The following is a 15,987-nucleotide window of genomic DNA, read 5'->3' on the forward strand; positions in this document are numbered from 1 at the left end:
TTAAGTACCATTGTAATTCCACTTGCTTCCCATTGAATTCCATTTTGAAAATACAATTATATTATTTAAGCTTTCTAACTTACAGAAAGTTAACTTGGTATATAAGTGGAAAGACAATAAGGTGTATTAAAAAAAACATTGATCTGGAGAGAGACAAATGGCAATATGAATTATTACCCATCCCTGAGACCTTAGGCGAGTTTCCTAACCTCTTGAGTCCTCGTGACTCCGTGTTAAGAAGGAATGGGTTGTTGTGAAAACCAAAGATTCTATGGACCTGGAGAGATAGAGACACTCCATGGTGGCATGGTAACTCTTATTCCTACTGATTCCATCTCATGATACACTGTTATGAACTTAAAGTTAAATTGGAATCACTAATGATGCTTAGTGTTTATTTTGAAATGTCAAAACATGATTCCAACTATGGCTCATTTTATTATTTTCTGTTATGCAGAATTTTCTTTTAAATCAACTCAATAAGGAAATATACAAACCTCTCCTAATTAACTTCTCGGCACAAACTACGGCAGCTCAAACTCAGAACATTATCATGTCAAAACTGGACAAAAGAAGAAAGGGAGTTTTTGGTCCCCCTCTGGGCAAGAGAATGGTAATGGCTCTTTGTTTCTGTACACATGGTACAATCCTGGCCCTGTTCACATACATTGCTGCAGCCAGAAGAAGGAAACCAAATATCCTAGGGATTGACATCTTTTTGTATAGTTCTTTTAAAATCACATATTTTGATTAAAAAGTTTTCCTAAAAGTGTGGTCATATTTGTATGTGCATTAGACAATTTGATGTTAAAAACAAGCAGTTGCCCTTTGAATTGAAAGTAGAATATTTATCTGAGAAATTATCTACCTTCCTAATTCTTCCACTAACATTTTTACTCAGCAGTCTTTGCTGCTTGCTTTTGCAGACATTTAACAACCCAGCTATTAATTGACTTATCTGTGTTCCTCTGCAAAGAATACCCTTCTCACCTTAATCACAACTTTCTCATCTATTTTAATGAGTTGAAGTGTTGTACAAGGAAAAAAAGACAAGGTATATCGAGAAACAAATTGTATGAGAGGATTAGTAAGTCCTTGGTTAATAATAAGAATGTCTCCCTGTATTTAGAGGAATAGGAATGTTAAAAGCATGGATGACAAGGATATTAGTCTTACTTGGAAAAGAAGCTATCACTCCCCACATATATACTCTACAAGAAGATAATCTAAGTATTTGCCTCAACATGGTTTACACAATGGGACTCTGTGTTAAGACGTTGATATTTTCTAATACTTCTCTTTTCATTCTCAGGTTGTCTTTGTAGATGATGTCAATATGCCTGCTCGGGAGGTATATGGGGCTCAACCTCCCATTGAGTTACTTAGGCAGTGGTTAGATCACTGGAATTGGTATGACCTAAAAGATTGTTCTGTGATTAAACTAGTGGACATTCAGATCATGTGTGCAATGGGACCTCCAGGTACATTTTCTGAGTTTGTGATTATTTAGATGGAAAATCACGCTGGCTATATCTAAAGAGATAACTGGAAAAAATCTCTTTTGAGTTCTAGCGTGTTGTGTATATGTTTTCTATGTGTATCCACTGTGACCTAAGGGAGTATAGCACAATGGCCAACTCTATAAAGTGAGTGACCTTGGTTGGGCCATTTGGCCCACTCTTCCAAATTCTTTTTTTCTCCCACATTCTGGAACTTTGCACTCCATATCCTGTTAATGCATTCTCAGAACCCAGATCCCCCTGGGGGCAGCTCATTTTCCTCTGTGTCATTCCTTAAAGCTTCAACTGTATAGAATATCCCCACTTCAGAGATCATCTTTCTTTTACCGAACGCATATCCCATTCTGGCCAGTCTCCGGATTTAGACAGGCTGCCAAGAAGAATGTTAAGTAGGAAGTGGCCAAAATAATTAACCATTAAAGACCCTTTACATTTTCCAAGAGAAATCTATAAACTCAAAGGAATCTATGTAGAGAAATATTTTTTTAAGCTGGGGTGTCTAAAATGGCTTGATGCAACTAACTAAGCATCTTTAACTGTTCTCTTCCTGACCTCCAGCTGGTATTCTATTCTTAAAAAATTCCTCCTCTCCATATAACACTTCAGGGAATTTCTCTGGTATCTGCTTCCTAACCCCCACCTTTATCTGACCTGTAATGCAGACATTTGCTCTGAGCCAATAATTGCTCTCGGCACACTCTCTGGACCACTTTGAACCCTTTTTTTTTTAAAATAAAAGACTGTATTGCTCCTGGGTCTCAGACAGTTCCTCTTTGTCTCTCTCCAGCCACCCCAAGCTAGTCATTTGTACTCACATGTCCACTTTTCCCTGCCTCTTCAGGCACTGGACAGAGAGTAGGCTGAATGTATGAGATATCTTTTCTTCTTGGACCCGATTTCCACTTTCTAAAAATAACACCATTTCTGAATGTTCTCTGGGAGGAACGGTTGAACTTAGAGCTGGGGTAGATCATCTCTCACCCTTCCTTCTGCATCCTTTTCACCATCTCCTTAAACTTGCCCAGGTAAACCAGTGTTCATTATAAACTTACAAATACATAGACATACGTAACTGTTTTGATCTACAGACTCATTGCTACCAGTTACACGGTTTCACACATGCATGTTTTCAGAAGCAGCAGGGTGTAATTCAGTGATAAAAGTAAAAGATTTATCTGACTTCAAACAAACATAAAACATGAACCTATATATTTATGCAAAATATATATTAAATATACACTTTCAAAATCATTTCCTTATCAAAGATTTCATGATAAAATCCTTTTAAAAGCAAATGCAATTTGTCTATATATTTTAAAGATGATACAATTTTACAAAATGCATTAAATTCTGTTATTAAAGCTTCATATTTGAAAATATAATCATTACTTTATGAAAGAATATTTAGTCCTTAGAGATCCTTTATATTTTCCAAGAGAAATTTGTAAGTTCAAAGCAATTTTTCATTATTTTATGAAAAAATCCCCAAACTTTTAAACATGTAAGCAGCCAGTGAAGTGGCTGCACCTACACAGACTGGTCTTAGAGAAATTCATTTCATCATGTGGGGGAAGAATTAGGCTACATGCCAAGGTTGTGCTGAATTTTAGCCTATTGGAAGCACTTTAAAGTTTGGTCAGTCCGATTCACCAGGGTTATATTAATATTGTATAATATTGCATCTTAATATTGTATTGCAATGAGAATATTTACCGTTTACGGCTTTGGGCTGTGAACCTTGGAGAACATGGCCCATGGCACATTCTGTCTGATCTGATTTCCTTTAGTAACCCAGACAGATCTGACCCAAGATTATACCTAATTAGCTGAACTCATTCAGATATTCAACTAGAAAAACACCTTGAATTTGAGGGGAAAATAGTTTTGATGTCAGGATTATCCAAAGAAGTGATTATTCTTAACTTCTTTGTGTGCCATGAATTTGTCCATTTTTCAAGTTATTTTAAACTGTAAAATATTGGAGAAAATACTCTTGTATGTACTAGTAACATTATTAAGAGTTATGCTTTTTAATATTTAGGTGGTGGTCGAAATCCAGTAACTCCTCGATACATGCGACATTTCAATATTATAACAATCAATGAGTTTAGTGATAAATCCATGTTTACAATCTTCTCTAGAATCTTAACCTGGCATTTAAAAATCTGGTAAGTAATTTAATGTTTATTTGTTTTTTCATTCAGAGGTATACAATATTTTAGAAACATATCAATATAACTAGCACTTCTCAAATATTTCCATGAAAGTATCCCTAGATAACATTGTTCCCATCTGTTCCTCCCACCTCCCAGCATGGGAGCACAACACAAAAGGGTCAGAGCTTTATGATATACTTGTGTTTGAATTATTTTGAATTTTCACCACTGAGTACAATTAATGCTGGAAAGATGTGCCAGATTTATCCTGTGACTTTGATATCCTCTAGTAGAACTCTTGAGTTCTGTAGGGGTATCCATGTACAAGTTTAATAAGTACAGCTTTCGAGCCTCTTTTTTGGGGGAATGGGAGTGGATGTTGCTTTCTAGCTCTGGACATTCTACCACTATGACTCCATAAGATGCACAGACACTGTGGAGCCAAGCTGACTTGGCCAGTGGCAATCATAGCTTCTGATGCCATTCTCAGAAAATTTGTATTACTTACCCTCTCCAGTGATGATGGAGGAGACAGCAGGCTCCTTGTCAAGCCAGAAATTAAATATAGCCAATCTTTTCAAATGAATATTCTTTCCCTGTGCTCTTTTTTTTTTCAGCATATTACGGGGGTACAAATATTTAGGTTACATATATTGCCTTTTCCCCACCCAAGTCAGAGCTTCAAGCGTGTCCATCCCCCAGACGGTGCTCACCGCACCCATTAGGTGTGAATATACCCATCCCCTCCTCCCCCTCCCATCTGCCAGACACCTGATGCATGTTACTACTATATGTGCATGTAAGTGTTGATCACTTAATACCAATTTGATGATAAGTACATGTGGTGCTTGTTTTTCCATTCTTGTGATACTTCACTTAGTAGAATGGGCTCCAGCTCTATCCACGATAATACAAGAGGTGCTAAATCACCATTGTTTTTTGTGGCTGAGTAGAACTCCATGGTATACATATACCACATTTTATTAGTCCACTTGTGTATTGATGGGCACTTGAGTTGTTTCCACATCTTTGCAATTGTGAATTGTGCTGCTATAAACATTTGAATGCAGATGTCTTTATTATAGAATATCTTTTTTTCCTTTGGGTAGATGACTAGTAATGGGATTACTGGATCAAATGGTAGTTCTATTTTTAGCCCTTTGAGGTATCTCCATATTACATTACACAGAGGTTATACTAGTTTGCAGTCCAACCAGCAGTGTATGAGTATTCATATCTCTCCACATCCATGCCAACATTTATTGTTTTGGGACTTTTTGATAAAAGCCATTCTCACTGGAGTTAAGTGATAACCCATTCTGGTTTTGATTTGCATTTCCCTGATGATTAGAGATGTTGAGCATTTTTTCATGTTTGTTGGCCATTATTCTGTCTTCTTTTGAAAAGTTTCTGTTCATATCCTTTGCCCGCTTTTTAATGGGGTTGTTTGATTTTTTTTCTTGCTGATTTTCCTGAGTTCTATACAGATTCTAGTTATCAGCCCTTTATTGGGTGTGTGGCATGTGAATATTTTCTCCCATTCTGTAGGTTGTCTGTTGGCTCTCGTGATGGTCTCCTTGGCTGTACAGAAGCTTTTTAATTTGATCAGGTCCCATTTATTTATTTTTGTTGTTGCCGTGATTGCCTTTGGGGTCTTCTTCATAAATTCTTTGCCTAGCCCAATGTCTATAAGAGTGTTTCCAACATTTTCTTCTAGAATTCTTATAATTTCATGCCTTAGGTTTAAGTCTGTTATCTACCGTGAGTTGACTTTTGTGAGAGGTTGAGAGGTGCGGATCCTGTTTCAGTCTTCTACATGTGGCTATCCAATTTTCCCAGCACCATTTATTGAATAAGGATTCTTTTCCCCAGTGTATGCTTTTGTCTGCTTTGTCAAGATTAGATTGCTATATGAGGATGGTTTTATATCTGGGTTCTCAATTCTGTTTCATTGGTCTACGTGTCTGTTCTTGTGCCAGTACCATGCCGTTTTAGTTACTATAGCCTTGTAGTATAGCTTGAAGTCTGGTAAATTGATGCCTCCCAATTTGTTCTTCATGCTTAAGATTGCTTTTGCTCTATAGGGTCATTTCTGATTCCATATGAAGCATAAAATTTTTTCCAGATCTGCAGAAGTGATGTTGGTGTTTTAATAGGGATTGCATTGAATCTGTAGATCACTTTGGGTAGCAAAGACATTTTGACAATGTTGATTCTGCCAACCCACAAGCATCCCCATGTTCTTTTTACCTAATCATAAGCTTTGTCCTTTTTATCTTGGCTCACTATTTTACTCTCCTTTTCCTTTTCCTTTTTTCCTTAGTTTTTTAAATGTATTTTTATTTTCTTCCTTCTCTCTCTCTGAAAAATACCTGTTTCACCAATGTTTTTTTATGGGTTCTATTTATATGCAATTGAGAATGCCAGGGAATGAAAGTGGCTGGGAAGCATTTCTCTAGTGGATACTGGATTTGTGATTACATAATCTGAGTTTCTTGGCTGGCTCTTTTGTTTACTTTTACAAGTAGTTTTAAGCTCATTAAACTGTCTCAGATTAGTTCACAAGGTTTCTTTGGACATAACATGAAATTGCGAATAGAAAGTAGCTTTAAAAGAATTAAAAATCTACTATTATTATAACAAGGAATGGTAATTTCATAAACCAAATTGATTTAATCAAAATTAAAATTTTATGTCGGTCATGCTAAATATCATTTATGTATCATAATTCTACATTTGCTAACATTTTTCTTTTCTTTTTATTTAAAAAATAATTTTAAGCTATAAATTTCCTGAAGAATTTCTGGATTTGACCACACAAATTGTAAATGGCACAATGACCCTATATAAAGAAGCAATGAAGAACCTCTTGCCTACTCCAGCTAAATCTCACTACTTGTTCAATCTCCGTGATTTCTCTCGTGTCATTCAAGGTGTTTGTTTGTCAAGACCGGAAACAGCAGAAACCAAAGATGTGATTAAACGTCTTTGGGTTCATGAGGTAAATTTTCATGTTATTGAAATGTGATTACACAAGAAACAACTGGGTAAAAAGAAATATTCAGTACCAGGTGTGGTAGGTAGCTCATGCCTATAATCCCAACACTTTGGGCGGCCAAGGGAGGAGGATCACTTGAGTCCAGGAGTTTGAGGCTAGCCTGGGCAACATGAGAAAATGCCTTTACAAAAAAAAAAAAAAAAACCAAATTAAAAAAATTGTTAAAAATAGAAATGTTCAGCAATTTATATTGCTGAAATGTATTCAGCTATTTGGCATTATAAAGGCCAATGATCAAGATAATTTTTTAAAATATTTAACACAGAGATATTTTGTGATGTTTAAAATGCTTTACCTTCCATATTCAGGAATTTCTGTTGATTTACAGGATATTTCAAAGTAGATATTACTTTAAGTCAACCTCCTTTAAGTGATTTGATCTTTGTTAGTTTGACTTCAAATAATTTTGAGATGAAACAGTTTTTAAGATGTTTTTATAAGAGGTGAATATACTTATTTACATTACTTATTTGTAGTCTTACTAGACGTCAAAAGAATTACAAAGCAAACCATTTTACAAATTCATAGTTTGAGAATATAGAAACTATATAAAAATGTATTTATGCTCTCTTGGGAATAGGTATGTGGATGAGCATTTTCTTATAAAAACCGGTGGAGGGAGGGGGAAGAAAGAGAAAGAGAGGATATAAAAAATAATGCATGAAAAATAATACTTCAATATTTTTTAAATGGGCAAAGAATATGAAAAAGTGGGAGAAAACATTTTCTTCCATTTTTAACATAGAAGTAATATAGTTATTTTAATTTGAATAATATAGTTAAGAAACCTAGAAAATGGGAATATGCCACTATGTTAAAACCATGTGCTACAGAGACCTGGTTTTAAAAGGTCTTTTCAAAATCCAGTTTCTCTAGGCTTTTTAGATATACAACTTGAATTCCTGAATCCTGATACATTCATGTATGTGTCCAAGTGAAGATCCACTCCACTCAGAAATTTTGGCCACAGCAAAATCTTTAAAATTGATTCTTTGGAAAAGATGATAGGAGATTCGTACAACACTCCACTGTAGGTTACTTAATTGTCTTGGTGGGACTCTTATTCTGGGACATGGACATAAGCACTACACTTTGTGGGCCACATGGGTAATAGAAATATTCTGAAAGCTGGAGAGGGAGAGATGCTAGAGGGGAAGATGATACTGAATTCATTGAAGGAGTGTGTCTCAGTCTGTTTGGGCTGCTATAACAAGGTACCTTAAACTCGGTAGCTTTATCAACAACAGAAATTTATTTCTCACAGTTCTGGAAGAGAGGAAGTCCAAGATCAAGGTGCTGGAAGATCTGATGTCTGGTGAGGGCTTGTCTCCTGGTTTGTGGGTGGTGTCTTCTCACTGTGTCCTTACATGGTGGTAGGGGCAAGTGGCTGTCTGTCCTCCTTTATAAAGCCACTAATTCTATTCATGAAGGCTCTGCCCCTATAATCTAATCACCTCCCAAAGGCCCTACCTTTTGATACCATCACTGTGAGGGTGAGGATTTCAACATATAAATTTTGGGAGGACATAAACTTCAGACCATAGCAGAATGTATTGCCGAGGGCAGCATTTAGTCATAGAGAGTCTTATTCTAGGAAGCATCTAGCTTCCTCCACCTCAAGAGCTTTGCCCTTGGTATTTCTTCTGCCTGGAGCACTTATTCTCCATTACCCACAAGGCTTGACCTCTTTGCTCAAATATCTCTTATCACACAAGCTGACACTGGGCCATTCCTACACCCCTCAGCTCTATCATTTCCCTTGATTGTTCTTCTTTATTACACTGAACATCACTTTCCCCTTCTAAATTTTTGGCTTACTTATTGTCTTTGCTACAGTAGAAGCTTCATGAGAGCAGCAACCTTATTTTTTCACTGCTTTCCCCAGTGCCTGGCACACAGAAAGCACTCAATAAATATTGGTGAATGAGCAAGTGCATAAAGGGAGAAAGGAAGGCAGGCTTACAACCTAACATGCTCTGTCACTTGGGATTATACACGCCAGTGCTTTCTTCCAATCATGGGAGTAGTTGGTATGTGTTGTTGTATATTTATGGTATATACAATTACTTTTTAGCATTTTTCAGATTCAATATTGCTTTGGATGTCAGATTATTGAATTTTAACAATGGCTGTTGAGCTCTTTGGGCATTTAATGAGATTGATTGCTTCATATTTATATATAGATATATAAAACATAATGAATTTAAGTCCTCAGCTCAAAACCTTGCAGTAGCAATCTCCTTTATCCATAGGAATTCAGACTAGAAGTCCAATGCCTATAGGACCTGGTTTGTGTATCTTATTCCCTGTTCCCCTTAGGCTGCCACCTGCTCTCACCCTCAACTACCCTTCGCCAGCAGTTCAGGCCTCCTGGCTGTTTTTGCTGCCTGGAATGCTTTGCCCCCAAATATTGATCCTCTGTCTACCTCCCATCCTGCCTTCTGTCAAATTTCTCCTTCTCAGTGAGGCCTGTACTGACCACCCTATTTAATACTACAGCCTGGCACCCCACTCCCATCGCAGCAGTTTCAGTCTTTCTCATCTTGTTTTATTTTCCTTCTTCCCATAACATTCATTGACTTTTAACATGCTATGTAATGCATTTATTATGTTTACTGTCCACCTCCCTCAGATAACATGGAAGCTCCATGAGAGCAGAGATTTCTCCCCTTTTTTTTCCCACTAATTTATCTGCAGTGCCTAGAACATTGTTTGACACATTATTCTCAACATTCAAAAAACATGAAGTGATTGAACTCAACTCTCTAACTTGTGTTTTATTTCTGTTTACTCAAAAAAGATTTCTTCAGGGTCTAATTTATGTCAGAGACTATTTTAGGTATCTTTTTCCTTTCCAAACAGCATTACCACACTAGAAAACCTAAATGGTTTTCAAGGTATACAACCGGCTTACTACTTCTCATTCCCTTTGGCTTTTCTATGGCTCTCAAGCTTAAGTGCACATATCACCTGTTTTGCTTGTTAACTATAGGTACTCTGCAAAAACAACCCCCCCCCCCAAGATAGATAAATGGATTTCGTCAACACTAAAAATTTTTATGCTTCAAAAAACACTGTCAAGAAATTGAAAAGACAATCCATAGAATGGGAGAAAATGCTTGCAAATCATATATCTGCTGAGTATCTAGTATCTAGAATACATAAAGAACTAATACAGCTCAACAATAAAAGACAAGCTGAGTTAAAAGTGGGCAAAGGATTTGAATAGACATTTCTCCAAAGATAATATACAAATGGCCAATAAGCACATGAACAGATGTTCAACATGATTAATCATTATGGAAATACAGATCAAAACTGCAGTGAAGTACCTGTCATATCCACTAGGATGGCTGTAATCAAAAAGATGAATAACAACTATTGATGAAGGTATGAAAGAATTAGAGCCCTCATCCACAGCTGGTGGGAGTACAATATGGAAAACAATTTGGTAGTCCATCAAAAGGTTAAACATAGAGTTACCATACGACCTAGCAATTCTACTCCTAGCTATATACCCCCAAAATTGATACATGTTCACACAAAAACTTATACATGAATATTATTAGCAGAATTATCCATAATAGCCCAAAAGTGGAAACAACTCAAATATCTATCAACTGATATGTGGACAAACAAAATGTGGTATTTATATACAGTGCAATTGTATTCAGCGCTTAAAAAAATACTGATACATCCTACAACATAGAGAGGTCTAGAAAACATTATGCTAAGTAAAAAAAGCCAGACACAAAAGGTCGCATATGATCTGATTCCATTTATATGAAATGTCCAGAATAAACAAATCCATAGAGACGGTAAGTAAAGTAGTGGTTGCCACAGGATGGAGGGAGGAAGAAATGAGAAGTAGCTGCTATTGGATACCAGGATTCTTTTTGGGATGATGACAAATTAGATAGTAGTGATGGTTGCACAACTTTGTGAATATTGTAAAAACTATCGAATTTTATACTTTGAAAGAGTGAATTTTATGGTATGTAAATTATATCTCAATTTTTAAATTCTGCAGTCAATATTTTGAGGTAAAGAAAGTTAAAGCACAAATTACAATATAAATCTGCTAGAAATTACCCTTTGCAGCTATTTAGATTTATAATAGAAAGTTTTACATGTCAACCTTTAAAAATGTGAGAGATGGTGATAGAATAACGGTTCCCTGTTGGAGAGGGAGGAGAACAGAGTATGAGCAGGACTGAGCATGAGGGAGCCTGCTGAGGTGCTGGAAATGGTCTATTTCTTGACCTTGTTAGTAGTCACGTAGGTGTATAAATGTACAAAAAGTCTTTGAACTGCACATCTATGATTTTTGTCTCTTATATAATGAAAAGGAAAAAAAGGAGGGGAAGAGATATTCCCCATTACCATTCTGAAAGTTTTTAAGTAGGTAGGTCCAGTGTGGGGCCCTGGAAAATGCATTTTAACAAGTACCCCAGATGATTCCAGTGCAGGTGTGTTGACTATCTTTGAGAACCACTTCCTTAGGTACTTGCTAAACTGCCAGTCAGATAATAATATACTTGATTCATGCTTAGGCATTAATCCTGATACGTGGGATCGACTTAATTTAGTTCCTTTCTCCCCTAGGAATATTGTTCGAGGTCTTTAGTACTTCAATACAAGGAAATTACTACTGGTATACATTGGGAAATTAGATTTTCTCATAGAGAAATAGCTTCTGAACTGGTTGAAGTATGGGGGAGGCTTAAATAAAACCATTTGCCTGTGCAGCCACCATCACAAAGAAAAGAGGGATGATGGTACCAAATCATCAATTTGACAACAGTGAAAACACTAAAATCATGATTCCTGAACACTGTTAGCCTGATGCTAGGGCAATTTTTAATAGTTATATATTTCAATTCCTTAGTGTTTTCATGAATGTTGTCATTTCATTTTTGCCACAAATCTCTGAGATTTGCAACGTAAATAGTACTACTTCCATTTCATAGGTGAAGAAGCTGATGCAGATGGTTTAAGTGATTTGCCCAAAATGGCACAGCAGGGTCAGGATTCCAAGTTCTGCTGACAAAATATGCATTGCTTACAACATATGTGTATTAGTCTGCCATAACAAAATATTACAGACTAATATTGCTTAATGACAGAAATTAATTTTCTCACAAATCTGGAGACCGGAAATCCAAGATAAGTGTTGGTTTCTTGGGAGGGCTCTTTTGCTGGCTTGCAGAAAGCCACCTTCCCTCTGGGTCCTCACTTGGCCCTTCCTCAAGGAGAGAGAAAGAGAGAGAGAGAGAGAGAGAGCGAGCGAGCGAGATTGAGAAAGAGCGCGTGCACTTTAATGTCTCTTCCTCTTCTTATAATGACACTAGCCCTGTTAGATCAGGGGCCCTTATGACCTCAATTACCCTTAATTACCTCCTTAAAAGACTTATCCCCAAATATAGTGACATTGAGGGTTAGGGCTTCATCATAAGAACCTGGGGAGGAATAGATTCAGTCCAAAACAGACTGTAACCCTGGGACACTCATACCACTTTGAGAAAATAGTTGTTGTATGTGGCAAGCCTGATTATTTATTGCAGTCCCATAACATGTGCATATAACCAGAGATTTATTAACATTTTAGTTGATTACCCTGTGCAATGACTTACAACAAAAATAATCAAAAATAATCAAACAATTTCCTCTCTACCCAAGACATTTCCTCTTCTAGAAAATGTGGTTTTTGAAAAAATAAATTATATCGGTTGATTTGTCATAACTTTCAACATATTATCTGTCTTAGAAAAAGGAGATAACCCAGGAAAGGAGTTGAGAAACCCTGGATACCAGTACCTACCTCTGGTATCCACATCTAAGTGACCAGCAAAGGCAGTCACTTCCCTTCTCGAGGCCTTTAATTCTCTTTGCATCTCTACAATCTACTTCAGCTCCCCCAAATTACCTTTCATTTATTGATAACTGAATATCATGGTTTATTAATCCAAATATATATAGTCAAAATTCATATTTAAAGTAAACATCATTATGAATCAGTCCTGATTGGATATGCTTTTAATAAAACCCATAGAAATGTTCTAAGAGTATTTTTTATATTACTTTAAATTATCACTGAAATTATAAAACTTAAAAAAATCAGAAGAAGAATCAGTTCCTAAAGCTGCTTTTTAATTATTATCCAGGTCCTTAGAGTATATTATGATCGCCTTCTGGATAATGCAGACAGAAGTTGGCTTATCAACTACATTCAAGAAATTTTGAAAACTTATATGTATGAAGATTTTCATGAGCTTTTTCAATGTCTGGATTTTAATAAAGATGGAATGGTGGAAGAAGACGACTTACGCAGCCTAATGTTTTGTGATTTCCATGATCCCAAGAGGGAGGATACCAGCTACAGAGAAATCTCAGATGTGGATAATCTTCGAGTGATAGTAGAAGCTCACCTAGAAGAATACAACAGTATAAGCAAAAAACCCATGAACCTCGTCTTATTTCGATTTGCCATAGAGCACATCAGCAGAATTTCCAGGATCCTGAAGCAGCCCCGCAGCCATGCTCTCCTGGTTGGGGTGGGAGGGAGTGGAAGGCAGTCTGTCACCAGATTAGCTGCCCACATGGCTGATTATTCAGTTTTCCAGGTTGAAATCTCCAAGGGATATGGTAACACTGAGTGGCATGAAGATTTAAAAGTGATCTTAAGGAAATGTGCTGAAGGTGAGATGCAGGGTGTCTTCCTGTTTACAGATACTCAGGTTAAAAAAGAGTCATTTCTTGAAGATGTCAACAATCTGCTAAATGCCGGAGAGATTCCAAATCTCTTCGCATTAGATGAGAAGCAAGAGATATGCGAAAAGATGCGTCAGTTAGATCGCCAACGAGATAAAACCAAGCAAACAGATGGAAGCCCCATTGCTCTGTTCAACATGTTCATTGACCGCTGCCGCAACCAACTGCATGTGGTCCTTGCCATGAGTCCCATTGGAGATGCATTTCGGAATCGGCTTAGAAAGTTCCCTGCTCTTATTAACTGCTGTACCATTGACTGGTTTCAGGTATTGCTATGTATATTTTAGATAGACTTCTAGAAATGTTGAATCTTCGTCATCATCATGACTTATTTTTTAGACTCCCCCCCAAAATGTAGTTTAGTAGAATTTTCTGATTAATCATAATGTATTTTATGGAGTTATAATTATATGGAATCATAATAGAAAAATATTTAATTAAGAGTAAATGTGATAGTATTATAGAAAGTGTTAGGGTAAATTTGGCTGTTGGTCAGGGTCCTGACAGGAAACAGAAAGCACACTTGATGCCTTCACTGAGGAAGGCGTAAGAAAGGGACTGTTCTTGGAGGTGTCGGCAGGGTTAAGGGAGCCAAGAGAGGCTGTTGGAGCACTCAGGAAGTGGTGGAGCAATAGCACGAAGTGTTACTATACCTGGCTGTAAAAGCTCAGAGGAAGGAGGAGTGTCATGGGAGCTTAGAGAGAGCTCAGAGCCTTGGAAGCAGGGCTTCCCGATAGGAACAGGAACCAGAAACCGGAACTCAGCTACTGCTAGAAAGAGGAAGATCTAAATACCCTCTCCCTCTCTCTTCTTCCACCCTCCATCTCTTTCCATTTGCTAAACCCAACAAAGGTCAAAAGGAAGAAGCCAGAGTGATGCTTTTTGTAGTAAACTTTAGTATCAGGAAACACAGAGAAGAGCAGGCAAAGGCAGAGCATGGATGGTGGGGGTTGGGGTGAGGAAGGGAAGTAGCAAAGGGAGAGCAGCTGGCTCAGAGTGAAAAGTAATTCAATTCTTCCTCCAGTGTCAACACTGTGCCACAATGCATCCTCCACATGTGCAGTAGGAAACTCATGGGATCTGACACACAAGCATTCATAATCTTCGAAAATTTTCATAACCTCTCTGTACCTCCACTTCCTGGTAAAATTATTTCATGCAAAGCATATTTACTGAACTCTTTCTTGCTTTGTAGCAGGCGTTGTTCTAAAAGCTGGAGATGAGGAAGCAAATGAAATGGAAAAGGCCTCTGCTCTCCTTGAGCTTTCTTTCTGCAGACAAATTAGTAAAAAATAATTCCACCGTATGGGGCAGCATATAGGGAGTGAGAGGCTTTATGAACAGGTAACCTTTAAGAGGAAACCTGAAAGATAAAAAAGTGCCAATACCTAGACGATCTGGGCAGAGAGAATAAACTAGCGAAGGCAAGTGGCTGGACAGAAGGAATGAGAGGGTGAGAGAAATCGGGGTGACAAGAGCACAGGAATGGGTGTCGGGGTTGAGGGGAGGAGATAATTTAGGTCAGAAAGGTGGGAAGGGCCACATCAGATAGAGATTGGCAAGCTGGCTTGGATTTTAAGAATGCTGGAAGTCTTCAAAGGGTTGTAATTGGGGAGTGTAATATGAGCTGATTTACATTTTGAAAGATCACTCTGGCAGCTGTGTAGAGAATGCAAGCAGTTAGGATACTATTGGAATATTCCAGGCAGATGATAACAGAGATTGAATTGGGATGGTTGCGGTAGATATAGAAAGAAAGGAAAGGATTTGGCAGCTATTTTAGGAATGAGGCCTACAGAACCTCAGGGAATTGGTAGGAGAATTAAATGAGATAATACTGATAAAATGCACACCAAAATAGACATTCCCTAAGTTTAGTTCCTTTCCCCTTCCTTGCTCGTGCAACTCATGAACATTTCTCTAATCTAGAACAAACCATGAAGAGTTAATGTTACATGCGCTTGCTACTGGCTCCCTGCCCAAAGCGTGCAAGTACTTGGAGGAAGTTCCTCGTGAAAGTCTCTCCCACCCCATACCTCATACTGTTCCCTCCCTCCATCTCCAATAGTCATAAATTGTAAAGGGATGCAGTAGTAACAGACTCATATTAGTAACCTTGATAAAGTGCTAAAGCATTTATTTTAAATTTAGCCATGGCCTGAAGATGCACTACAGGCAGTTGCTTCACGATTCTTGGAAGAAATTGAAATGTCAGAGGAAATACGAGATGGCTGTATCGACATGTGTAAAAGCTTCCACACTTCTACTATAAATTTATCAACATCTTTCTGTGTTGAACTTCAAAGATACAATTATGTGACTCCTACATCTTATCTCGAATTAATCTCCACCTTCAAACTGTTGTTAGAAAAGAAAAGAAGGTAAAAATGAAATTTTACATTTTTAAGAAAGCTGTAGTGGTTTAAAATACCTGTGCATACAAAAATGATAGAGCAATGATGTAATAGAGATTTGTTTCATA

General features: G+C 37.3%; 1 protein-coding gene across 1 annotated transcript in view; it reads left to right on the top strand.

Moving 5' to 3' along the window:
* The window catches only part of DNAH7 (dynein, axonemal, heavy chain 7), a 233,491-nt gene that overhangs the window by 119,048 nt on the left and 98,456 nt on the right, over positions 1–15,987 (top strand). Inside the window, exons 33-38 of the mRNA XM_012641642.1 lie at positions 458–613; positions 1,313–1,481; positions 3,562–3,688; positions 6,458–6,677; positions 12,899–13,771; positions 15,657–15,886. Of these exons, the coding sequence (XP_012497096.1) occupies positions 458–613; positions 1,313–1,481; positions 3,562–3,688; positions 6,458–6,677; positions 12,899–13,771; positions 15,657–15,886 (1,775 nt within the window). The remainder of the gene's footprint in view (positions 1–457; positions 614–1,312; positions 1,482–3,561; positions 3,689–6,457; positions 6,678–12,898; positions 13,772–15,656; positions 15,887–15,987) is intronic.

Source organism: Propithecus coquereli, unplaced genomic scaffold, assembly GCF_000956105.1.
Source record: "Propithecus coquereli isolate 6110/MARCELLA unplaced genomic scaffold, Pcoq_1.0 Scaffold167, whole genome shotgun sequence".
In the NCBI taxonomy this organism is placed as follows: Eukaryota; Metazoa; Chordata; class Mammalia; order Primates; family Indriidae; genus Propithecus; species Propithecus coquereli.